Source organism: Ovis aries, chromosome 24 (assembly GCF_016772045.2).
Source record: "Ovis aries strain OAR_USU_Benz2616 breed Rambouillet chromosome 24, ARS-UI_Ramb_v3.0, whole genome shotgun sequence".
Classification (NCBI taxonomy): domain Eukaryota; kingdom Metazoa; phylum Chordata; class Mammalia; order Artiodactyla; family Bovidae; genus Ovis; species Ovis aries.
This window is the reverse complement of record NC_056077.1, coordinates 3,247,999-3,273,660: the sequence shown is the minus strand read 5'-3', so window position 1 is coordinate 3,273,660 and position 25,662 is coordinate 3,247,999. Positions and strand designations below refer to the sequence as shown.

The following is a 25,662-nucleotide window of genomic DNA, read 5'->3' as shown; positions in this document are numbered from 1 at the left end:
TCCTCACTACTGGATAAGGTAAATCTGGGTGGCCCTGGGGCATATGGCCTCAGAGCTTCAGTTGCAAACTTTTAAAATTCCACTATTAACTGCCACTCAGCTTTGTAAAGATTAGACTGCAGACTGTAATGTAACAATAGCTAACAGCTATTAAGCACTAACTCTTTAGCCAAAAGCATGATCAAACTACATGCTGCTCTCTCTCTCTCATCCTCAAAACCTTAGAGAAGTATTTTAACATTCTCATTTTACCAGCGGCAAATCTGAGGCCAGAAGAAATTAAGTAACTTGCCCAAAGTCCCAAAGCTAGTGTGAAGCAGAGGGAGTATCTGAACCTGGCAAGCTAACTCCTGGTCTTACTCTAACTCAAAGACACTGCTCCAGGTGGAAACAGGGCACTCTTCACTGTCTGTCAACTTGGGGCAAATCTGGAGAATGAGGGTTCCTCACTAATCTACAAAAAGTCTTCTTGCCCATCTAAGATTACTCAGGGCAACCAAGTAAACTCGTATGGGCAACTGGGGCCAAACAAACCGCATATAAAACAGGTCTTTATCTTACCTTCTGTCTCAGTCTTCCAAGTTCTTTCTGCATATCCTCAACGAGAGTCACCGCTTCCTCGCCGCTCTCCGGGTGCAGCTCCTGCACCCTGCTCTGGATCTCCTGGGGCAGGATGGTCAGGAACTGCTCCAGCACCAACAGCTCCAAGATCTGCTCCTTGGTGCGCATCTCCGGCTGGAGCCACCCGTGGCAAAGCTCCTGGAGCCGGCTGAGGGCTTCCCGGGGCCCAGCGGCCTCTTGAAAGCGGAACCGTCTGAAGCGCAGGTGAGAGGCCTCCGGGCTGGGACCTGGGTCTGGCTGGGGCAGCTCCTGGCTCCAGGCACTGTCCTCCTCCAGTTTCACTATCAGGAGCCCTTCCCGGTCCTGGAAACCCGGACCCGACGCCATCTTCAGGCCCCCAGACCGCCTTGGCGGCGAAACCAGCTGCGCACGCCAAAGAAGACGCCTCGGGCCCAGCGCAAGGATGGCTGGAGTCCGCAACAGCCAGGTGGCCCGGGGCTCCAAACCCTGGCCGAGAAAGCTGGCTCCAACCCGGGCGCAAACGGTTCCTGCGCCTGAGCCTCAGTTGCTCGCGGGCGCCGCCGCACCGCCCCTTGGCCCGCCCCCGCCAAGACCGCCCTAGAACAGGACCTGAGCTCCACGCCTTTCACCTCACTGGACTCCGCGCTCGGCACACACGCCGGAAGTCTCAACGCGCGTTAGGCGTCAACAACCAATCGGAACTGCTCAGGACCAACTGCCGGATTACGTTCTGAGAACTCTAGCGCCCATTGGGTCAGGTTTCGCCACACACTTACCGCTGACCAGTCAGAAGGAAATATTTGCCTGTGAGGGCGGGACGAAGGAGGGGCCAATTGGGGTAGGGAGACGGGACCGTCGCGCGAGCCCGAGATCCCAGAAACCTTAGGGGCGAGATCGTTAGGTCGGTTAGTGGAAATCAAGCTTTTATCGGGTGCGACGGGTAGACTGGCGGGCTACCGGGTCAAAATTCCTCGGGAAGTTTAAGTGCAGACCTCCGAGTCACGCGAGACCCCTTGCTTTTGAGTGTCGGGGTGGGCCCGAAAACCTAACTGGAGAAATTCTTCCTCCACAGACAAGTTTTGAGAATCACTGCCCTGGTCAAAACGGATTTCAAGGCGGCCCTCACCCGCTAACTTAAGGGAGCTGCAGGAGAGGGCTCACCTGCCCAGGCAGCCTCGGGGGCCAATTGAGCCACGGTTCACTCGACCGCCCGCTCGGCGCTTGGGAGAGCCGGGGAAGAGTGGCCCCGGCCAGATCAGCGCCGCCGCAGAGCTCTCGGGGAGACGCCGTCGATGGGGCGGCGGGGCCCGCGCCTGCGCCCTGGAGGTGCTGGCGCTATGGAGCCCGTCGCGGGCGCAGTCGTGAGGAGTGTTCCTGTGTCCCGTGGCGCTCTCCTGTCAGCCCAGGGTCCCACCGCTGGCGGCTGGATGTTCCTCAGGGCCGGTCGGGACCCAGCCCGCACTGGCTTCTCATTTTAAACTTGTCGGGGGCGTGCCTTTTTCTTGTTCACCTCTCTTGTAGGTCCACCGTGAATTTTCACAGTGAGAGGTGAAAGGAAGGTTGATTTCTTGGCCGGTGCAGTCCAGGCTTTGTGCTGCTGAGGGGAGGGCTGCCCAGCAGTGAGGCAGGTGTCCACGGCCCAGACCGGCTCAGCTAGTCCATTGCCTCCAGCGAGGGTTAGGCTTGTGGTCTCAGCCGTGGGGTTGAATCGTGAAAAACAGTAATCGTTTGTTGAGCCCCTGCTGACATGCATCTGGATGCTCATGGCACAGAAAATTGTAGGAACTAGACACTATTATTATCATCCCCATGTACAGTGTCAGTTAAGTCACTTGCCCAGATTCACACTTTAGTCTGTCGTTAAAAGTTCAGGCTGCCATGACCGGAAAGGGGGTGTGGGGACGGAGAGGGTCAACTTTCAACGACAGGATGGAAAAAGCCCAGAGAATTTGCTTTTTTGTTGTTCCACTCCAGAGAATAGGTCCACAAGCGGCTGTGGTAGATGCAGACCCAGAGGCCTCCTGGCACACAGGCTGGTATAGGTCCCTTTCAGAATCAGAGTCTGCTAAGTCTTCTTCCTCCCATGTTTTAGACATTCACATTTCAGGAGACAATAGATTCTAACCTAAAAACCACTTCTCTGGCATTTACTCTGTCATCTCAGACACGTTATTCAATCTCGTTGGGGGTGTGTGCTCAGTCCCTAAGTGGTGTCTGACTCTGCAGCCTCATGGACTGTAGTCTGCCAGGCTCCTCTGTCCATGGGATTCTCCAAAGCAAGAATACTGGAGTGGGCTGCCATTTCTTATTTAATTTCATTAAGCCTCAAATCTCAGTTCCTTCATCTGTTTTGAGGGAATAATACTATACTCACCTTATAATATTGGGTGAAGATTAAATGGGCTAAAACATGTGGGATGCTTAGAATCATACCTGGCATTTACTATGAACTCAATATTCGGTTCAGTTCAGTCACTCAGTCGTGTCCGACTCTTTGCGACCCCATGAATCACAGCACGCCAGGCCTCCCTGTCCATCACCAACTCCCGGAGTTCACTCAGACTCAAGTCCATCGAGTTGGTGATGCCATCCAGCCATCTCATCCTCTGTCATCCCCTTCTTCTCCTGCCCCCAATCCCTCCCAGCATCAAAGTCTTTTCCAATGAGTCAACTTTTCACATGAGGTGGCCAAAGTACTGGAGTTTCAGCTTTAGCATCATTCCTTCCAAAGAAATCCCAGGGTTGGAACTCAATATTAGCTGTGACTAATGCATAGCTTCCCAGGTGGCACAGTGGTAAAGAATCCACCTGCCAATGCAGAAGAGAAAAGAAACGCCGGTTCAATCCCTTGGCCAGAACGGTCCCCTAGAGTAGGAAATGGCAACCCTACAGTATTTTTTGCCTGGAAAATTCCATGGACAGAGGAACCTAGAGGGCTACAGTCCATGGAGTTGCAAAGACTTGCACATGACTGAACACATGCAATGCACAGCAAATTCCTGAAGGCTTACCCTACGTTATAGAAAAGCTACTAGGATTATTATTACAGATGTGGGGCATAGTAATGTTTGCAAACTACACATACCTTGAGATGGTAAGAATGAAGGATGAGGGGCTTCTCTGGTGACCCACTGTTAAGACTCCTTACAGGTTTGATCCCTGATCAGGGAAATAAGATCCTGCAACCCTCATGGTGCAGCCAAAAAAAAAAAAAAACAACAACCCAAAACAAAAGAATGATAATCATTTGCTAAGTTCCCTTTGATTTTAGGTTATTAACAGGTACTTAAAGCTAGAGAGATCTTCAGTTATTCACAATTACTAATAGTATTCCTCCATTTCTTTGAGGTCTATCTATAGTCCAAAAGAAAAATAGCTTTTATAGATGGTATTTTATAGTCAAATAGCAATTTGATGGGGAATGGGATTACAGGCCAACAGGATTATACAGGTTCATTTGGGGCAGGAGTTCTCAACCTAGGGTCCATGAAATTCTATAGCAGCAGTTCTAACTACAAGAGAACTTCCTGTGATGGTGGCTACTGAGCACTTAAAATGCAGCTCGTGTTCCTAAGACCCACTAGGTAGTGGCTCTCATCAACAGTTCTAGAGGGTCACGTGGATGGATTTGGAGATTTTATAAAACTTTTGATATTGTACAGAAAACTACATGTGTGTGTGTATTTTCTAGGAAGTGGATCCATGGATTTCATCAAGTTCTCTAAATGATGAAAAAGATTAGAAAACACTATTTTAAGGCTTGGTGAAAAGTACGAGAAGTAAGTATGCCCTTGAGTAACCACTGTTGATTTTACTTTCTTAAACAATTGGTACTTGAACAATGCAGTGCGGGTTTGGGGCTCTAACTCTGCACAGTGGAAAATTCATGTAAACTTTACAGTTGGCCTTCCATATCTGCATCCATGGATTCAGCCAACCATGACACATGGATTGTATAGTACTGTAACACATATTTAGTGAAAAATTCCCATGTGTAAGTGGATTCTGTAAGGCCGGCCCCCGGGGGCCATGATGAGCCGCCTCTCTCCTGCCGGCAGGAAAGTCCCTAACGGAAGGATCCTCCCAGATCCCCAGGACCAATGATAGTACACTTCACCAGCTAAAACAATCCCCACCCCAGCTGCATAAAAGACCTATCAGCCTGCAACACCTCGACCTAACAACCTATCCGAACCCCCATCTACTAACCGTACCTTTTTTGGCGATCTTGCCAGACCATCCCTCACAAGGAACCTAGATAAACCACCCCCCAACATGGTCCGGGCACGGACTTCCTCAACCTGCCTCGTTCGGGTCCGGGAACCCCGCCTGGTAGCGCTTCGCCATTAAAGCCTGTTAGACACTCTTTTTGGTGTCCTGGTCATCTTTTACGTAACAGATTCATGCAGTTCAAACCCATGTTGGACAAGTTAACTATATTTTCTTGTCCTTAGCTATCAGTGGCTCCCTATTTTGTAGAAGAAAACATAATTTTTGAATTTCAGATTTAAAAAAGCCCTACCACTCCTGGTCTTAGTTCTCATGGGTACTGAATTCTGCCTCTGGAGCTGCTTTCAGTCCTTGCCTGGGTCTCATGGATTCCTTTGTACTCAACGGGGTGGGGGTGGTAGTTGTCTGCCTGGTTTTCAAACTGACAGCTGATGAAATCATGAAATCATGTTAAGAGACCCTGATACTGGGAAAGACTAAAGGCAGGAGGAGAGGGGATGACAAAGGACGAGATGGTTGGATGGCATCACTGATTCAATGGACATGAGTTTGAGCAAACTCCAGGAGATGGTGAGGGACAGGGAAGCCTGGTGTGCTGGAGTCCATGGGGTCACGAAGAGCTGGACACAACTGAGCAACTGAACAACAACAACGTTAAGATGTTCAAGTCTGTGCTCTTTGGCGCAGGAGCACATAAGCAGCTCCTGTCATTCTGAAATGCTTTTCCTGACCCTCACCTTAGGATATCCTGGCCTGCAGGTTTCTGCCACCTAAGCCTTTGCTATTTGCCACTCTCCCCAGTTTTGATTTTTTCCCATTTAAGTACAGCTTTCCTATGATCTATGACTCTAGGCTTGTCTTGACCTGTAACACATTACTCTTTTTTTTTTTTTTTCTTGTTCCTAATTTAAAAGCAAATTCTTTCTTTTTTTTTTTTTAATTGGTTTTGCCATACATTGACATGAATCCACCACGGGTGTACATGCGTTCCCAAACATGAACCCCCCTCCCACCTCCCTCCCCATAACATCTCTCTTGGTCATCACCATGCACCAGCCCCAAGCATGCTGTATCCTGCGTCAGGCATAGACTGGCGATTTGATTCTTACATGATAGTATACATGTTACAATGCCATTCTCCCAAATCATCCCACCCTCTCCCTCTCCCTCTGAGTCCAAAATCTGTTATACACATCTGTGTCTCCTTTGCTGTCTCGCATACAGGGTCGTCATTGCCATCTTTCTAAATTCCATATATATGTGTTAGTATACTGTATTGGTGTTTTTCTTTCTGGCTTACTTCACTCTGTATAATCGGCTCCAGTTTCATCCATCTCATCAGAACTGATTCAAATGTATTCTTTTAACGGCTGAGTAATACTCCATTGTATATATGTACCACAGCTTTCTTATCCATTCATCTGCTGATGGACATCTAGGTTCACATTACTCCTTGATTCCATGCTTAGCTTTGAAATCCAAACAGAAAAATAGTGACTTTAAATGGCATTTCATTTGAAACACACTTTATTTTTATTAATCTTATCATATTTCCCTTCTCCATGAAAATATAAAATAAGGCATTTTGATAAAATGTTCTGAAATTTAAATTTTCTTTCGAGTTAACATTAACCAAACTAACTTGCTAATATTGTTTGGTAATGTTAATATTGAATATTTTCCTCTATTTAGATCTTAAATCACTACTTATCAACCTACATTTTATTCCAGAACAGTAAAGACTGTAAGATGTGAGGAGGGAGAAGAAGGGACACAGAAAGAGTGAGCAAACTGTAACTGCTCCAGTGACAAAAGGAAAGGTCGGCATGGCAGGAAACTGAGCTGGAGAAAATTTTCCTTAGATTGCCAGAAACACTGTTAAGATAGTTGTTTTGGTTAATTTCTAGATAATCCACTTGTAGACTTATTGAGCCAAAACATGTAAAGATTATTTTTTGCTGGTCACCAACCAGCCCAGTTCAGATACCAATTTTTATTTGAAAATCACTTAACTGACATTAGTCTAGGACACAGTTCCAAAACTCCCACTTTCACCTCTCTCTCTTTTCTTGGGATTCAATAAGACAATGCTTCTCAGCCTTAAAAGACTCGGAATTTTAGCAAAATTTACATTTTAGTCCTAACTTAGATAATTCTATTATCAAAATATTCAGAAGATAATATATAAAGCTAATTTAGTTTATTGATTTTAACACAGAATTAACTGCTCTTCCATAGACTGGAGGACAATGGCCTTAAGCCCAAAAGAAGCCTTCCACTTGTTTTAGTTTTGTCCTAATGTTGAAAAACTGCCTGACAGAAGTTCCAGATGAAATAATCCAAACTGAAAACAGAAATTGATATAGAGGTCATCCCCAGAATTCAGTCTGAATTCAGAAACACCAGTGGGGACCTATACTAACCTGCTTCCTGTCTTTATCATGGCCAGGATGTCCAGTACCAAAACTGGCCTGAGCTTCCCCAGGGAGCAGAGAAAAGTTACAGGTTAAGAAATTGCAGGATTCCAAAGAAATGCAACAGTGATTTGACTTCAAGACAGTTGGGTGTTCAAGGAAAGAAAAAAAGAAACAAAATTTCTGTCTTAATTGGAAGAAAAAGTTTTGGGATCTACTTAGGAGTTTTTATCATCCCATGACTGGTTTAACACAACTCTTTCTCCTTGGATCAGGGTGATATATTCAATTTCTATTTCTTCTCTCAGATTTTGAGATCAGGAGAGAAAATGAAGAAGCTTCTTCAAACTAGAAAAAGAAAAAAAACCCCTGCGAACTCTGCATCCATTCATTGTTAAAGGGGGATATGTCCCATGGTTCTATTTTACACAAAGAAAAAGACTAAAAACATTTAGAAAGTTAGCATGGAAATCCCCAAAGCTTATAGATCATCATAACCACTCTACAGAGAGAGAAAACCCTAAGAGCTCCAAACTGGAAGAACCTCTCGACATCAGAAGAGCTACTGAGCACCAGAGGATTCATTCAGGAAAGGAGCCTCACAAGTGCCCTGGCTGTTAAGAGAAGCTTCTTTCATTCAGACATTGGTAGACACCAACATCTCCACATAGGAAAGAGAACCCATGAATGCACTATAGTTTATGAAAAGTGATTTGACAGTGTGTTTTAAGAATATTTAAAATATTTCATTTTTTTAGAATATATTTTTTTAAGAAAAAAAAATTTTTTTTTTAGAAAATATTTCTTCCACACAGCACGTGGGATCTTAGTACCCCAACCAGGGATCAAACCCAAGTGCCCTGTAACCACTGGACCACCAGGGAAGTCCCTATTTCACCTCTTTTATCAAGCAGTTCCACATCTGAGAAACAATTCTGAGGGGAGAAAGCAAAAACAGAATTGCAACAATAAAAATATAGTCATTACACAAACCTTCACCCCCACACACAGACCCACCAGCGGTTCCCCACTGCCCTGACAATAAAGCACAGATTACTCAACAAAGCTGTAAAGACCTTCAAGGTGCAGGCACTGAACTGTGGCAACCAGCCACTGCAGCTGACCCTTCCCCTACCCCAAGTCAGAATTAATTTTTGGGGGGCTCCCTGTTTCGTTTGGCTTCCCAGGTGGCGCCAGTGGTGAAGAATCCACCTGCCAATGCAGGAGACGCAAGAGATGAGGGTTCCATCCCTGGGTCGGGAAGATCCCCTGGAGAAGGAAATGGTAACCCACTCCAGTATTCTTGCCTGGAAAATTACAAGGACAGAGGAGCCTGGTGGGCTATATAGTCCATGGTGGTCACAAAGAGTTAGACACGATTGAGCCCACACCTGAAGCCTCCCTGATCCTGCACCCACTCAGCCTGGTAGTTAGACCGACTGACGCCCCTCCTTGCCTGAATAAAGGTAACCTGTCTCCGTTGAGGTTGTCTTCCTTTCTTCATTGCCTTGTCTCAAACTATACATTTTTGGTGCGGAACCCCAGGAGAGGGCAAAGCACTTGCCTCTCTCTCTCTCTCTGTTGTTTTCCCCCATCCTGGAGCCTGGAACTGTGAGCGGTGCAAGCCTTGTCCTAAGATTTTATCTGTAACTTAAGTACCCCCAGGCCTCTGGCTCTATCCCCCTCCTCTCTCTCTGACGACCTCCGGAACAGGGAATTCTTGCCATTCGACCGCTCCGCATCCAACATTCCACTCACTCCAGCCCCTAGATTAAGGTAAGATCCGGATAGTGTTCTAGAGGTCCTCTCTGGGTCCTGGGGACTCCAAGCCTAAGGCCACTTTTAAGCGATGGTGGGGGATGCTCTGTCTCGATACAGAGCTCTCTTCTGATAACTCCTATTGTGACTACGGGTGATGACCCAAACTCACAATAGGAGCTTCTGCTTGCCTCCCAATCATGGGGTCCAGTCAATTTATCCTAAAAGATTCCCCTCTGGCCTGGGTCCTCAAAAATCTCAAACCACTCTTACTCACTGAACTCAAAGCTAGCCACTTAGAATGGCTCTGTATACAGATCTAGCCTCAGTACCAACTGGACAATCAAAATTGCTGGCCTCACGTACTGACTCTGAAACCTCTCCTGAGTCTCCATCAACCCCGTTACCCCATTCCTCCAATTCCCCCTCCCCTCTTCCCTTCCCCCCTGCCATGTGATCACATACCAAACACATTTCCCTAAGAGAGGTGGCGGGACCAGAGGGCCCCACCCAAGTCCATGTGCCATTTTCATTGTCAAACATGAGCCAGATAGAAGAAAAGTTAGGATCATTTTCTGAAAACCCTACCAGATACAGAAAAATAATTCCTGAGGCTCACCCAGGCCTATAATCTCACACAGAGTGACATATATTATATCCTAAATGTCACTCACTCCAGTTGAAAAAGATTGTATCTGGCAAGCGGCAAAAGCCCACACTGATAACTTAAATAACCAAGACCTGGCTAACCCAGTTGCTGATGAGACATACCAACCCGGTGACCCAGGCATTAGGAGACTGAATCACATGATCACCTGCCTCCTAGAGGGCATGCAGAAAAATGCTCATACCCATGTCAATTATGATTAAGTCAGGGAAGTCCCCCAAGGGGCGGACGAAAATCCAGCCTTGTTCTTGGCACGCTTCACCGAGGCGGTCCAGAAATATACCAACCAGATATCACCACCTCTGCTGGGTTACCCTACCTTCATGTTCAATTCATCAGCCAGTCCGCCCCTGACATTAGACGCAAGCTTCTACAACTAGAGAAGGGCCCCGAGAGACCCAAAGAGACTTTCTAGAAGTAGCCTTCAAGGTGTTCAATAATAGAGAGGAGGAGGCTAGGAGAGAAAAAGACCGTGAGAGAAAAGCTAAATATGCCTTTTCGGCAGCAGCAATTAAGGGAAGAGATCAACCCAGCCTAAGTCATCCCAGACCAGGGCTTAAGATCCACCCCCAGACCCTACTTCCAATGCAATCAATCGGGACACTGAGCAAAGGCATGCCCAAACCCACAGCCCCACACAAAGGCATGCCCGACCTGTGGCCAATGGGGACACTGGAAGATGGATTGTCCCCAGGGATACCCTGGTGCCAGGTCTCTACCCCCCAGACTTGGAGGATAGAACATCCACAGGAACACTCTGGTGCCCCTGGGGAGGTCCCCACTTCTCCCCCAAACCCCAGCCGAACCCTACAAGAGTTGTTCCAGTGACGGGACCCAGGTTCCAGCCCCCAAGCCCATGCCTCGGACATGGGCTCAGAACTTAGGGTAGATGGGATAGTGGCCAGGAAAAAGATCTCCTTCATAGTAGACACTGGAGCCGCCTTCTCTCTCTTAACCTCCTACACTGGCCCAACCCAAAACTCAGAGCTCACAATCAAGGGGGTCCCTGGAGTCCCCTTAAACCCAAAAACCAGCCCTCCATTACTCTGTCAGTTTGGAAAATCCACCCTCATACACTCATTCCTCATAATGCCTCAGCGCCCAGGGGCACTCCTAGGGAGAGATTTGTTATCCAAATTAGGGGTCTCTATTACCATACTCCCTCTAGAGGCAGTCTCTATCTTCTATATGCAGACTGCACCCAGACCATCCCCATCCCCTACTCCTGACCTTCCCTTGGCTCTACCCACCGTAAACCCCCGAGTGTGGGATACTGATCACCCATCCATAGCCAAACATCATCCCCCAGTCCACATTACCCTAAAGGACCCCTCGGCCATAATCATCCAACAACAGTACTCTCACCCTGGAGGCCGACAAGGGACTTAAGCCTATCATTGACCATCTTCTTTAAGCCTCCATCTTAATTCCTACCCATTCACCACAAAACACGTCCATTCTGGCAGTAAAGAAGGGAACAAACTCTTGGACATTGGTCCAGTATCTACGAAAAATCAATGAGACCATCATACCAACATTCGCAGTAGTCCCCAGTCCTTACAACTTTCTGTCCACCATTCCCCTGACTACAACCTTCTTCACAGTATTATACCTTAAAGATGCCTTCTTCACCATCCCCCTCCATCTCCTCTCCCAACCCCTCTCTGCCTTCACCTGGCAGGACCCCAAGACTCATGTCTCCCAGCAACTAACATGGACAGTTCTTCCCCAAGAGTTCAGAGACAGCCTCCACTTTTTTGGACAGGCTTTATAAAAGGACCTACAGACACTCGACCTGGCCCCTAGTTACCTTCTCCAATACGTAGATGACCTCCTTTATAGCCCAACCCAAAAACTTTGCCTCCAACATACTGCCAAACTCCTTGAGGCCCTAGGGTCCTGGGCTTATTGGGTATCCTGATCCAAGGCCCAAATAGCCCAGACAGAAGTCACCTACCTGGGATTCTCAGCCCACCAACAAAGAACCATTCCTCCAGGCAGAATCCAGGCCTGAATTGACTGTCTGCCTCCAAAAATCAAACGGGAATTCCTGTCTCTCCTCGGTCTCCTAAACTTTCTCCATATCTGGATCCCCAATTTCTCCCACATTGCAAAGCCACTTTATGAGGCAAGCAAAGGGTCCTTAGAGGAACCCCTCCTCGCTAGCCTATCCTATTTGCCAGCTCACCCAGAGCCTCCTCTGAGTGCCAACTCTCCACCTGCCAGGTTACACCAGACCATTTTTCCTCTGTGCACATTCCAAGCAAGGACAGGCCCTGGGGCTTCTATGCCAGAGGGCCGGAGACACCTGGGGTCCCATAGCCTATTTATCGAAACACCTTGACACTGTGACCAAGGGGTGGCCTCCCGCATACCAGCCATGGCTGCCATCGCAGCCTTGGTGCCTGAAGCAAACAAGCTCTCTAGGCATGCCCCCTTAACAGTCTGCTCTCCACACACCCTCCGAGACCAGCTATCTCACTGGGCTTTTCTCTCCCTTCCCTCTTCCAGGGTACAAATTCTACACGTCTTTTTCGTTGACCCCCAACTCTCATTCTCCCCCTGCCAGTTTATCACCCACGCCTTCTATAACAGGCCCTCCCCTACATAGCTGCAGTCTAACAGTGGATCTTACCCAAAATCCCTTCCAACACTTAACAGATCAGCCCATCTTAGACCCTGACACCCCACACTGGTTCACTGATGGCAGCTCTCAAAAATCCCCACCCTTCGCGACAGGATATACCATCATTCAAGCAGATCTTCATCACGACCACGGGACACAGATAATTGAAGCCTCACCTCTGCCACCTCACACCACCTCCCAACAGGCAGGACTAATAGCTCTCACCTGAGCTTTGACCCTGGCTAAAAATCGAAGAGTTAACATCTAAATGGACTCCAAATATGCCTATAATATACTCCACTCAAACATCCTGATATGGAGAGAAAGAGGGTTCCTCACCCAAAGGGGATCCCCCATCATCAATTCAGATCTTAACCACAAGCCTCTAGAGGCTGCACTCTCACCAAACAAAGCCACCATCCTCCACTGTAGGGGACATCAAAAAGGAAGTCTCATACCAACCTACAACAAAACCGCAGATCAGAAGGCAAAAGAGGCAGCTCTGTCCCATCTCACTCTCCAGTCCCCTGCCATCTTAGCCCTGACCCCATCCGATCCTTCCACCACTAGAGAAATCCTCTCCTATCTACACTCTTTCTTTCATCCTTCGTCCAAGGTACTCCAACAGTTCAGCTGTAACCACTTCCCCATATCGACTGCTGACCAACATTATTTATATAACCTTACCCGCTCCTGTCAGGCATGTCAACATACTAATCCCAATTCCAACCTCAAACCTACATCCTTCCCAACCCATCAAATGCGAGGCAGCCTCTCAGCACAAGACTGGCAGATAGACTTAACTCACTTGCCCCCAGTTCGGAGAGTGCGATACCTCCTGGTCCTCGTGGACACCTTTTCGGGATGGGTAAAAGCATTTCCCACAACAAACAAAAGAGCCCACACTGTGGCCCAGGTCCTCCTCACAGAAATTATCCCCAGGTTTGGCCTACTTTCATGCCTACAGACTGATAATGGCCCAGAATTCACGTCCAGGGTCACCCAATAAATTGTCCAATTCTTACAGATACCCTGGAAATTTCACATTCCATACCATCCCCAGTCCTCAGAGAAGGTAAAAAGGATGAAGAGGATAATCAAAGAAACTCTCACCAAATTATCCCTCGAGGTACATCTAGACTGAACCAAACTGTTGCCGATTGCGCTCCTCAAAATACGGGCTTTGCCCAGAAAACCCCCTGGGTTAAGCCCCTTTGAAGTGATCTATGGAAGGCCCATGACTCCCCTGGACTTCCCCCTGAACCTCCTCCCCTATCAAGCTCCCTTCACTCCCCTCTGATGGCAGAACTCTGTGACGCCCTCTGGAAATACATCAACCACAACTTGCCCACCCCTGACCCCCAAGCTCCCTCGCCCTCTCTACAGATTGGGGACATTGTCTATCTGTCTGACAATCCCCAGGATGACCTCACCCCAAAGTGGCAGGGACCATTCAAAATCATCCTTCTTACCTCGACAGCAGCTAAACTCAAAAAGGTCACCACTTCGGTACACCTCTCTCACCTAAAAAGGGTTATTTCCAATCACACTAATGCCTATCAGGTCTCCCTCACAGGGCCCACCTCCATAAAAATCACCTGAGGACAACCTCTGTCGACCATCCAAGAAGACACTGAATGACCTGGACACTCCTCAACCTGCAGCTGTTCCTGACCCAACTACTACAAGACCTCTGGATCAGCACCCCAACAGGAACCTCCTTTGAAGGCCTGACCATGCTGGTGTCTCAAGTGTGGCGTCAGGGAACCTTCTACAACCTAAGTCCAGATGAGATTGATTTATTTACTCTCATTCTCTACAACATTCTATATCCTTATGAACATTCTTCCTTTTCAGATTCAAGCTATCACAAACTCGAGGCCTTCTGCCTCTCGCCTCTCCCCGTCTTTCTGGCCGTAACCACATTCTTAATCTTTGCTATAGGCCTAACAACTGTCTCCCCTGGGGACTGGTCACCCACCCTACGCCTCCTTGTCGGTATCGCCTACTGCGTTCTACTCCAAGGGTGCTATGTCCTCCGTGCTGCCTAACTAACAGACCCATAACTCCCCTGTTCCTTACCCTTGTTACACTCCCTGCCTTTTGGCTAGCCCCTACCCCTGCTTAGACGTTTATTCCTATGTTCATTCCTCATGCTATAATGAGGCCCCTAAACCATGCACCGGGGGGAAGTCCAGATCCCTACTCACTGTTAAAATAGAAAAGACAGGGAGCTCCCTGAGCAACTGCTATATGCCAAATGGAAAAGACACATGCTTCTATCCCACTACCCACTGCGGGTACTCAGACAGGGGAGGGGCACAAGACCAATAACTTAAAAGGAACCAAAAGCAGGTCATAGAAGACCTAATTTCCCAGATGCAGGTGACCCCCGAGCCCTATGGACACCTGGACCTCCTTTCCCAACTACAGCCTCTCCTAATCCTCTGACAAGCGACACCTGACCCGCCTTCTTAACTCCTCCTTCCAATTCTTCCAGGACACACAACACACATCCCGGTGCCGGATAGGCCTGTCACTGTCTCCATCACCACACACAGCAATCCCTTTACCCTCCACATGGTTGCCACAGGGCAGCTATACCTCCCCTCCCTAACAGAACGCCACACAACTCATTGGGCCAGTTTCTGACAATATCCTTCTTTCAGCCCCTTCAAACCTAACCTGTATCAATTACTCTAGCTCCAACTACACTGGTCTCACAAACCACTCCCTCCTGTTCCACTTGGGTTCTCTGGAACAGCACAAATAATTGCACCAACCCAGGAATCTTCCTTCTCTGTGGGACCTACGCATATTCATGTCTCCCCCCGACCCCCCTGGACCTTGCATCTTGGTCTTCCTGACCCTGGGTCTAGCAATCCTCAAAGAAGAAGAGATACAACAGATAGTCGACCCCCAAGTGGAACATTCCCACAGGAAAAAACAAGCTATCGTGGCCCCCCTCCTGACTGGGACTGGCATAGCGGCAGCCCTGGGCACAGGGATTGGGGGCATCTCAACCTCCGCCCATTTCTACTACAAGCTGTCCCAAGAACTCAATGAGGATGTGGAGCAGGTGGTGGGATCTTTTGTTTCAGTCCAAAGACAAATTAACTCATTAGCTTATGTGGCCCTACAAAACAGACGAGCCCTGGACCTTCTCACCATGGAAAAGGGAGGAACCTGCCTTTTCCTAAGAGATGACTGCTGCTATTTTCTTAATGAAACAGGCATAGTCCAAGGAAGCGTCAGAGAACTTAGAGACAGAATCAAACGCAGCATAAAAGAGTTACAAAATCTTTCCATTCCCAAAGCCTATTCCGAATTGGCCCTCCTTTGGTTGCTCCCTTTCTTGGGACCATTGGTACTTATCATTTTATTCCTCTTATTTGGACCCTGTTTCTTCAATCTCTTTCAAAGCTTTCTCCAAGACCGGATTTGGGCCATCTCTCAAGTCCAAGTGAAGACCATTCTTCTTAAGAGCCTCACCTCAGCCTCGGGAAAAGGAGACCCTGGGCCCTAGGACAGGCCTCTATTCCAGACCCAGAGCCGTCGCCTCTACCCAGCAGGAAGTAGCCAGAGAGATACGGTGCCCTTTCCCCCCGTCTTTTTATGATTTCAGGGTCTGGAATGAAGGAGTCTTCGGGCCTGGAAGAAGGAGATAACCACTTCAAAGGCCCACGCTGGACCAGCTGACTTCAGGGAAAACAAAACTGAACTGAAAAGTCCCACCCTGATACTCTGGCAGATTGCATCAGCCAGAGACTTTCAACCCCCGGCATGGAGGCCCCCCGCCCACCCCTGTTCAACCGCAAACTGCCATCTCAGCTAAAGACTACCCAGAACGCCCCGCGTGACCAAATTTTCCCATAGCGCTTTCGCAAACCTCCCCTTAAATATGAAGCCTCCCTGATCCCGTGCACGCTCAGCCTGGTCATTAGACCGACCGTCACCCCTCCTTGCCTGAATAAAGGTAACCTGTCTCCGTCGAGGTCGTCTTCCTTTCTTCATTGCCTCGTCTCGAACTATTAGTGCTTTGTTTGCTGTTGTTGTTCAGTCACCTAGTCGTGTCCCAACTCTTTGCGACCCTATGGACTGAAGCATGCAGGCCTCTCTGTCCCTCACCATTTCCCAAAGTTTGCCTAAGTTCATGTCTGTTGCACTGGTGATGCCATCCAGCTAACTCATCCTCTGACGCCTCTTCTTCTGCCATCAATCTTTCCCAGCATCAGTGACTTTTCCAATGAGTCAGCTATTCGCATGAGATGAGCAGAATACTGGAGTTTCAGCTTCAGCATCAGTCCTTCCAACCAGTATTCAGGGTTGATTTCCCTTAAGATTGACTGGTTTGATTGCCTTGCGATCCAAGGGACTCTCAGGAGTCTTCTCCAGCATCACAGTTCGAAGGCATCAATTCTTTGGTGCTCCACCTTCTTTATCGTCCAGCTCTCACAACTGTATGTGACCACTGGGAAGACCATGGCCTTGACTATATGAGCCTTTGTCAGCAATGTCTCTGCTTTTCAACACACTGTCTAGGTTTCTCATAGCTTTCCTGCCAAGAAGCAAATGTCTTCATATTTCATTGCTGCAGTCACTGTCCGCAGTGATTTTAGAACCCAAGAAGAAGAATTCTGTCACGACTTCTATCTTTTCCCTCTCTATTTGCCAGTGCTTTGTTTCAGTTCAATTCAGTTCAGTCGCTCAGTCATGTCCGACTCCTTGCAACCCCATGAATCGCAACACGCCAGGCCTCCCTGTCCATCATCAACACCCAGAGTTCACTCAAACTCATGTCCATCGAGTTGGTGATGCCATCCAGCCATCTCATCCTCTGTCGTCCCCTTCTCCTCCTGCCCCCAATCCCTCCCAGCATCAGAGTCTTTTCCAATGAGTCAACTCTTCGCATGAGGTGGCCAAAGTACTGGAGCTTCAGCTTTAGCATCATTCCTTCCAAAGAACACCCAGCACTGATCTCCTTCAGAATGGACTGGTTGGATATCCTTGCAGTCCAAAGGACTCTCAAGAGTCTTCTCCAACACCACAGTTTAAAAGCATCAATTCTTCAGTGCTCAGCTTTCTTCACAGTCCAACTCTCACATCCATACATGACCACAGGAAAAACCATAGCCTTGACTAGACGGACCTTTGTTGGCAAGGTAATATCTCTGCTTTTCAATGTTATCTAGGTTGGTCATAACTTTCCTTCCAAGGAGTAAACGTCTTTTAATTTCATGGCTGCAGTCACCATCTGCAGTGATTTTGGAGCCCCCAAAAATAAAGTCTGACACTGTTTCCACTGTTTCCCCATCTATTTCCCATGAAGTGATGGGACCAGATGCCATGGTCTTCGTTTTCTGAATGTTGAGCTTTAAGCCAGCTTTTTCACTCTCCTCTTTCACTTTCATCAAGAGGCCCTTTAGTTCCTCTTCACTTTCTGCCATAAGGCTGGTGTCATCTGCATATCTGAGGTTACTGATATTTCTCCCGGCAATCTTGATTCCAGCTTGTGCTTCTTCCAGCCCAGCATTTCTCATGATGTACTCTGCATATAAGTTAAATAAGCAGGGTAACAATATACAGCCTTGACATACTCCTTTTCCTATTTGGAACCAGTCTGTTGTTCCATGTCCAGTTCTAACTGTTGCTTCCTGACCTGCATACAGGTTTCTCAAGAGGCAGGTAAGGGGTCTGGTATTCCCATCTCTTTCAGAATTTTCCACAGTTTATTGTGACCCACACAGTCAAAGGCTTTGGCGTAGTCAATAAAGCAGAAATAGATGTTTTTCTGGAACTCTCTTGCTTTTTCCATGATCCAGCGGATGTTGCCAATTTGATCTCTGGTTCCTCTGCCTTTTCTAAAACCAGCTTGAACATCTCAAAGTTCATGGTTCACATATGCTGAAGCCTGGCTTGGAGAATTTTGAGCATTACTTTACTAGCGTGTGAGATGAGTGCAATTGTGCGGTAGTTTGAGCATTCTTTGGCATTGCCTTTCTTTGGGATTGGAATGAAAACTGACCTTTTCCAGTCTTGTGGCCACTGCTGAGTTTTCCAGATTTGCTAGCATACTGAGTGCAGCACTTTCACAGCATCATCTTTCAGGATTTGAAATGGCTCAACTGGAATTCCATCACCTCCACTAGCTTTGTTCGTAGTGATGCTTTCTAAGGCCCACTTGACTTCACATTCCAGGATGTTTGGCTCTAGGTGAATGATCAAACCATCGTGATTATCTGGGTCATGAAGATCTTTTTGTACAGTTTTTCTGTGTATTCTTGCCACCTCTTCTTAATATCTTCTGCTTCTGTTAGGTCCATACCATTTCTGTCCTTTATCGAGCCCATCTTTGCATGAAATGTTCCCTTGGTATCTCTAATTTTCTTGAAGAGATCTCTAGTCTTTCCCATTCTGTTGTTTTCCTCTATTTCTTTGCATTGATCGCTGAGGAAGGCTTTCTTATCTCTCCTTGATGTTCTTTGGAACTCTGCATTCAGATGCTTATATCTTTCCTTTTCTCTTTTGCTTTTTGCTTCTCTTCCTTTCACAGCTATTTGTAAGGCCTCCCCAGACAGCCATTTTGCTTTTTTGCATTTCTTTTCCATGGGGATGGTCTTGATCCCTGTCTCCTATACAATGTCACAAACCTCCGTCCATAGTTCATCTGGCACTCTATCTATCAGATCTAGTCTCTTAAATCTATTTCTCACGTCCACTGTATAATCATAAGGGATTTGATTTAGGTCATACCTGAATGGTCTAGTGGTTTTCCCTACTTTCTTCAATTTAAGTCTGCGTTTGGCAATAAGCAGTTCATGATCTGAGCCACAGTCAGCTCCCAGTCTTGTTTTTGCTGACTGTATAGAGCTTCTCCATCTTTGGCTGCAAAGAATAGAATCAATCTGATTTTGGTGTTGACCATCTGGTGATGTCCATGTGTAGAGTCTTCTCTTGTGTTGTTGGAAGAGGGTGTTTGCTATGACCAGTGCATTCTCTTGGCAAAACTCTATTAGCCTTTGCCCTGCTTCATTCCGTACTTCAAGGCCAAATTTTCCTGTTACTCCAGATGTTTCTTGACTTCCTACTTTTGCATTCCAGACCCCTATAATGAAAAGGACATCTTTTTTGGGTGTTAGTGCTTTGTTTAGAGATCATTTTTAGCACTTAACACAGTTCTTCTTAACTAGGAGGATTAACTGCAATCTTCCCCTGCCCTTCCAATATACATATATCAGTATCACACATATGACTAGAGTTTTACAAGATAGAGAACAGCAGTAACTCATTTCTTTATCCCATAATGTACCCATACATACTAAACTTTAAATGTTTGTAGCTTTGAACAAAGAGAGATGTTGAATAATACCTCTTGGAAACTAAGAACATAGAACACTGCATGGATATATCTTATTGCTTCTAAGCATTCTGAAAAGGGCAAAAAAAACAGTGCCCACCTCATAAGTACCAAAAAGGTTAATGAAATATATTTACACGCAGGCTCTATACAAAATAAACTTTCAATAAATATCAGTGTATTTTATTGCTTTTGTTATTTGATGAGAAAAGCATTTGAGGCTGTAAATATTTTTCTAACAGAATGGGGCCAGCAGAGGATGAGATGGTTTGATGGCATCACCAACATGAATTTGAGCCAACTCTGGGAGACAGTGAAGGACAGGGGTGCCTGGACAGGGAAGCCTGGTGTGCTACAGTCCATGGGGTCACAAAGAGTTGGACATGACTTAAGGATCCAAGAACAACAATTTCTTCTATGTGCAGCTCTGGTTATATTTCATAATTTCTATATAAAGTAATGTCTTTATTGATGATTTCAAAATAGTCATTGCAGTTTTCATATTCTATTTATGACTGTGCAGTGTGTGGAATCTCAGTTCCCCAACCATTAGACCACCAAGGAATTCCCATCACTGCCATTTTTATTATTTCCTCTTTGAGCCAAGAGTTGGCCAACTGCTCAAACTGTTCCAGAAAATTTCTCTATATAAAAAAAAATTTTTTTACTTCATTCATTAGAAAATGAGATTCATTCTATTTCTGCTTTGAAAATTCATTTCAGTTTTCTTCAGACTTATATTTAATAAAACTTGTTAATTATACTCAAAGCCCTAGAAAACAAGGGATCCATCTCTAGGAGCAAATCTAGAGTAGTCTTGGACTGCTCAAGTGTTCTTGTGTCTTTAGAAGCATCCTTGGTGGTGAGTGAAGGGGAAGTGAGATAGAGTTTAATTGCTTCCCAATTCTGCCTCCTGGGTGTTTGCTTTTGTTTTTTACTTCCTCTTCCCTTACTGCTAAGTCGCTTCAGTCGTGTCTGACTCTGTGTGACCCCATAGATGGCAGCCTACCGGGCTCCCCCATCCCTGGGATTCTCTAGGCAAGAATACTGGAGTGGGTTGCCATTTCCTTCTCCAATGCATGAAAGTGAAGTCGCTCAGTCATGTCCGACTCTTAGCGACCCCATGGACTGCAGCCTCCTCCGTCCATGGGATTTTCCAGGCAAGAGTACTGGAGTGGGGTGCCATTGCCTTCTCCAATTGGTCTTCCCTTACTAAGAGGTTTTAAAAGCAAAACAAAACAAAACAAAACAAAAAAATTATCATATGGATTTTATTTTAGGCCAGGCCAGGAGGCTTGTAGAATCTTAGTTGCCTAGCCAAGCCCTCGTCAAAGTGTGGAGTTCTAACCACTGGACTGTGTGGATTTCGTATAGCAACTGTTAACAGCAGCCTACCTAATTAAAGCTGATAATAAAGATAGGCGACAAATGGACCTAGAAGAGGCTCATCCCTTTCTCTAGCTGAGACAGGCCTCCTTAAGATGCCGTGTTGTTTGTTTTCTGAGCAGAGAAATCTGGCGGAAGCCATTTTAAGATTTTTTCGTTTGTGACTTTTCAGAATCTGCAGCAATTCTCTCAGTGTGATGAGAATGTTATCTAGGCTAAAATCAAGGAACTCAAGGAAGAGACTGCTGAATCCACCCTCAAGGGGCTCACAGTATGGTAAGGAGTGAAGCATGGTACACTCTGCTTACAGGCAATTTCACAGTTTCCCAAAAATACATCCTAAGGGCCCTCCAGGAAACGTCATGATCTTTAATTCTGAAATGAGTACCCATCCTGAAATCATCTCTCAGCAACATTAGGAACTGCTTCCAGGGACCTCCATGGTGGTCCAGAGGTTAAGAATACTCCTACCAACGCAGGGTACATGGGCTCAATCTCTGGTTCAGGAACTAAGATCCCACATGCCACAGAGCAGCTAAGTCACAACTACTGAGGCCTGTGTGTTGCAATAACTGAAGCAGACACAAAGAGCCCCTGTGCTGCAAAGAAAGAAAGCTGCTGGAGGACTGTTCTTGGGGGTGGGATGGGAGTGGGGTGGTGTCCACTGTGCTTCCAGCTGCAGCCGCAGAATTCACATGTGAGGGTGCTCTCTACAGGACAGGTGAAATGCCACCTGAATTTTGATATTGATCTGTGGGTGAAGAAACTTGTCCTAAGGCTTTCCTGAGCAAACAGCCTTTCAGTCTTTTCTTATTTCAACTATATTTTTAAAATTTTAGCTTCAGTTCTCTATCTTCAGGGGAGTTAAGGTATGAGACTTTATAGATTCTCGTTAAAAAGTCTGTGTTAATTTGATACCTGCAGCGTGCGTATGTTTCTGCGTGTGTGCCTACTTTGCAGCTAGGTCTGTGCAGTGCTCCCTTCCCTGGTAGCTCAGCAGTAAAGAAGCCGCTTGCCAAGGCAGGAGACTTCAGTTGGGAAGATCCCTTGGAGAAGGAAATGGCAACCCACTCCAGTATTCCTGCCTGGAGAATCCCATGGACAGAGGAGCCTGGCAGGCTACAGTCCATAGGATCGCAGAGAGTTAAATACGACTTAGCCACTAAGCAACAACAACAACGTGTTTCCTTCATTACTGGCAAACTTCACATATTACTTGAAAACTTCACACATTAGTTTCTCTATGGGCACAATCTGCTTTTTAAAAACCACTTTTCTAATCGTCTGCATTCCAGTTAAAAATATTTCAGTTATGAGATTTTTTTTTACAGTTTTTACTATAAAAATAATGAGCAAAGTATGAAAGTCTGCCTCTAAGATTAAGCATGCTGTATTTTCTGTTTTGCCTTTTAAGTTTTACATTGGAAATACATTCACGGAGTATGTTCCATGTGTCATAAAATGTTTACATACTCACTGAAAACCACAAAAATGCATAGAGAACATTTTAAAACTGTAAAAAGCACAACCTCCTAATCCCAATTCTATTCTCTAGAGGTTGTCATATTATTTCTTGAATCTATCTTCAGATTTTCAAATTTTAAAAATTATTTTTCCTAGGACTTCCCTGGCGATCGATCCAGTGGTTAATACTCCACACTTCCCCTGCAGGGGGCAAGGATTGATCCCTGGTCAGGGAACTAAGACCCTGCATGCCACACGGGCAAGAACAAAAATTTTTCCCCTGTTATTTAATAACATGGGATTATATTATCACATCTCATGGTAAACCTGCTCTTCTCATTTAATAATATATTAATATATTGACCATCATTGCACATTAGCACATGGAAAGGGAGGCATGCTTGGTGGCTAAGTCATATTCAACTCTTTGCAACCCCATGGACTGTAGCCCTCCAGGCTCCTCTCTCCAGGCAACAATACTGGAGTCAGTTGCCATTTCCTCCTCAACGGTATTTTCCCGACTCAGGGACTGAAACTGCATCTCCTGCATTGGCAGGCGAGTTCTTTACCACTGCACCACCTGGGAAGTGCTCACTGTAACACATCAGCAAACTAAAAGACACACCCACAGGCACCATGACAGTTCCAAGGCTCACCAGAAAGGTCAAAAAGTGGGCGGCGGCCCAATTCCTGCAAATCTACACTCCCTTTTAAGGGATGCAGTACAGCGCATAGAAGGATTTTCCAAAATTACTAAGCCATCCCCCAAGTGATGGTCATCTAAATTGTTTACAATTTCTAACTGGCAAGTGTAGCAGGCAGGGGAATGTTCCATAAGATTGAGAATGATCTGAATAAGAAGATGCCCCCCACACCGCCATGTTAGTCTAGTTAACTAGAATTCAGTCTAGTTATGTTTATCTGAGACTAGAAAGTAGTCTTGATGGCAAGGACTTCAAAAAAGAATGTTGGATCTACAATTACAGCTAGACCATCAACCTGAGTGTTCCCTCTTTTTTACTTTTCTCCTGCAGTAGATCTTTCTTGAAGGTAAAACAGTTAAAACGTAGGGGCTGCTCTAGCTGACATAGGGGAGGGGGTGTCTGTATCTAGAGCCGCCTGCAGATTTCTGCAGGTGGGCTTCAGAAAGCCCATGAAGCCCCTGAAGTGATATACATAACTGTAGTTGCAAGTGCCTTTTTTTTTTCTTTCCTGAAAAACACACAAACAAGAAAAACGAAAGGGAATTCCCGGGCAGTCCACTGGTTGGGACTCAGGGCTTTCACTACCAGACCGGGGTTCAATTCCCAGTCAGGGAACTAAGATGCTGCAAGCCGCGCGGGGCGGCCAAAAAACCACTGCCCTAACGGTCCATAGCCATATCACTAGACTTTTCCAAAGGAATCACGATACAGACAAGTTTAAGAATCGGTACTAATCAGGATTAGTAGGAGCAGCATTTGAAAACCGAGAAGACGGCAGTGCTGGTGCTGGGCTGAACAATCTATTTCACACTTCTTCCTAGGATTGGAAATTACCGTTTACACACCTCTCTCCTCCTCAGGTGATAAGCTCCTCGAGGCAGGGACCCTGCCTGCCCGTGACCACCTCGCCCCTGCCACTGGAAGAGGTACACAGCAGGCACTCGGTAAATACTTGCCATAACTGGGGACCTACAGACCCAGCGCAGCCCCGTGGCGCCGAAGCCCGGGAATCGCCGGCCGCCGCGGGCCCAGCGAATTCCACTTGCCCGCGTAGCTCCCGGGATACCAGCGACTACGACCGCGCCTCTCAGCACGGCGAGCGGCCGCTCGGGCGGGAAGCAACTACAGGCCACCGCAGCCGCCAATCTTCACCACGGCGGCCCAGCACCGCTAAGAGACGCGGCGCCGGAGGGCCCGCCCACCCGCCTTCCTATTGACTCCGCACACTCCCGGGGCCTCCTGGGGGATGTACTTCCGAGCGTCTTGCGCACAAATGCGGGCGCTGCAAGGGCAGACCCAGCGGTGAGTCGCGCCTGTCGGGCCTTTCTCTGCCTCCAGCAGGCCCTGCGGGCTCCTGGCAGAGATGGTGTGCCCAGCCGATTTCCACCTCAGCGCCTGCCCGCCTGCTGTTGCCCTGCGCTGACACTTCCCCTTTTTATCCTCGGGCCATTCTTCGTGCAGACTAACCGCTCTTGCCGCAAGCGCGGAGTTTGGACCGAAGGGGTCCTGAAGGTGATGACAGTGCTGGAGCAGGAATCTCCTGTCCTCATCTGTGGACACCTCCCACGACGTGCCAGGCGTTGGAACACCAAAGAATGAAGCTAGGATTTCTTCCACGATGCCGGCGGCGCTTGCAAACATTATCTGGTTGACTTCCATTATCAACCCATTTGACAGATAGGAAAACAATTTCGGAGAAGTGGAATAATTTGCCCAGGTCACACAGGTCCTAGATATTAGAGTCGCATATTTCCTCATCACTCCATGCAGCTTCCAAACTCGTCAACAGTTTCAGTGCAAGGTGATGAGCAAGAATGAAATGACCAGAGCACCAGGAAGGAGGGGTCAGCTCTGCCAGTGATGAGAAGTGGGTGGTGGAAGGAGACAGAATTAGGTAAACCTAACCTCAAAGGATGCATGGAAGGGAAAGCAGTTGCCTTTGGCGGTTAGGGACTGTGTGCTCAAGGCCAGCCTCCTAATAGGGGCCATATAAATACTGGTAGAACAAACAATAAATTGTTTTCCAATTTTTTAAATTGTAAAATGTTTGGACTTCCCTGGTGGTCCAGTGGTTAAGACTCCACACTTCCACTGCTTGGTTCACGAGTTCCATTCCTAGTGGGGGAACTAAGATCCTCCATTCCACATGCCTCCCACGGTTGGGCGCATGTAAAATGTTTAAATACTTAAAGAGTAAAATGAATTCCCACTTACTCTCCATCTAGATTTAACAATCAGAATAAATAATGTGTAGAGCACTTTATGGGGCTTCCCTGTGGCTCAGATGGTAAAGCTTCTCCCTGCAGTGTAGGAGACCCAGGTTTGATCCTGTGGTCTGGAAGATCCTCTGGAGAAGGGAATGGCTACCTACTCCAGTATTCTTGCCTGGAGAATCCCATGGACAGACGAGCCTGCAAGGCTACAGTTCATGGGGTCACAAAAGAGTCAGACACGACTTAGCAACTAAACAGCAA

The 25,662-nt window shown here is 46.9% G+C and overlaps 1 protein-coding gene across 5 annotated transcripts in view; it reads right to left on the bottom strand.

Annotated features, from left to right (window-relative positions):
* ZNF263 (zinc finger protein 263) overlaps positions 1–24,262 on the bottom strand; it is a 29,648-nt gene extending 5,386 nt beyond the window's left edge. For 3 of the 5 annotated variants that reach the window (XM_012104024.4, XM_012104025.4, XM_042240143.2), the window contains exon 1: positions 562–24,082. In XM_012104024.4, coding sequence (XP_011959414.1) covers positions 562–948 — 387 coding nt within the window. In that variant the 5' untranslated portion in view covers positions 949–24,082. Of the gene's footprint in view, positions 1–561 lie in introns of all 5 variants that reach the window. The other 2 variants (XM_060405918.1, XM_060405919.1) reach the window with 2 other exon arrangements.
* Between the last annotated feature and the right edge of the window lie 1,400 nt (positions 24,263–25,662).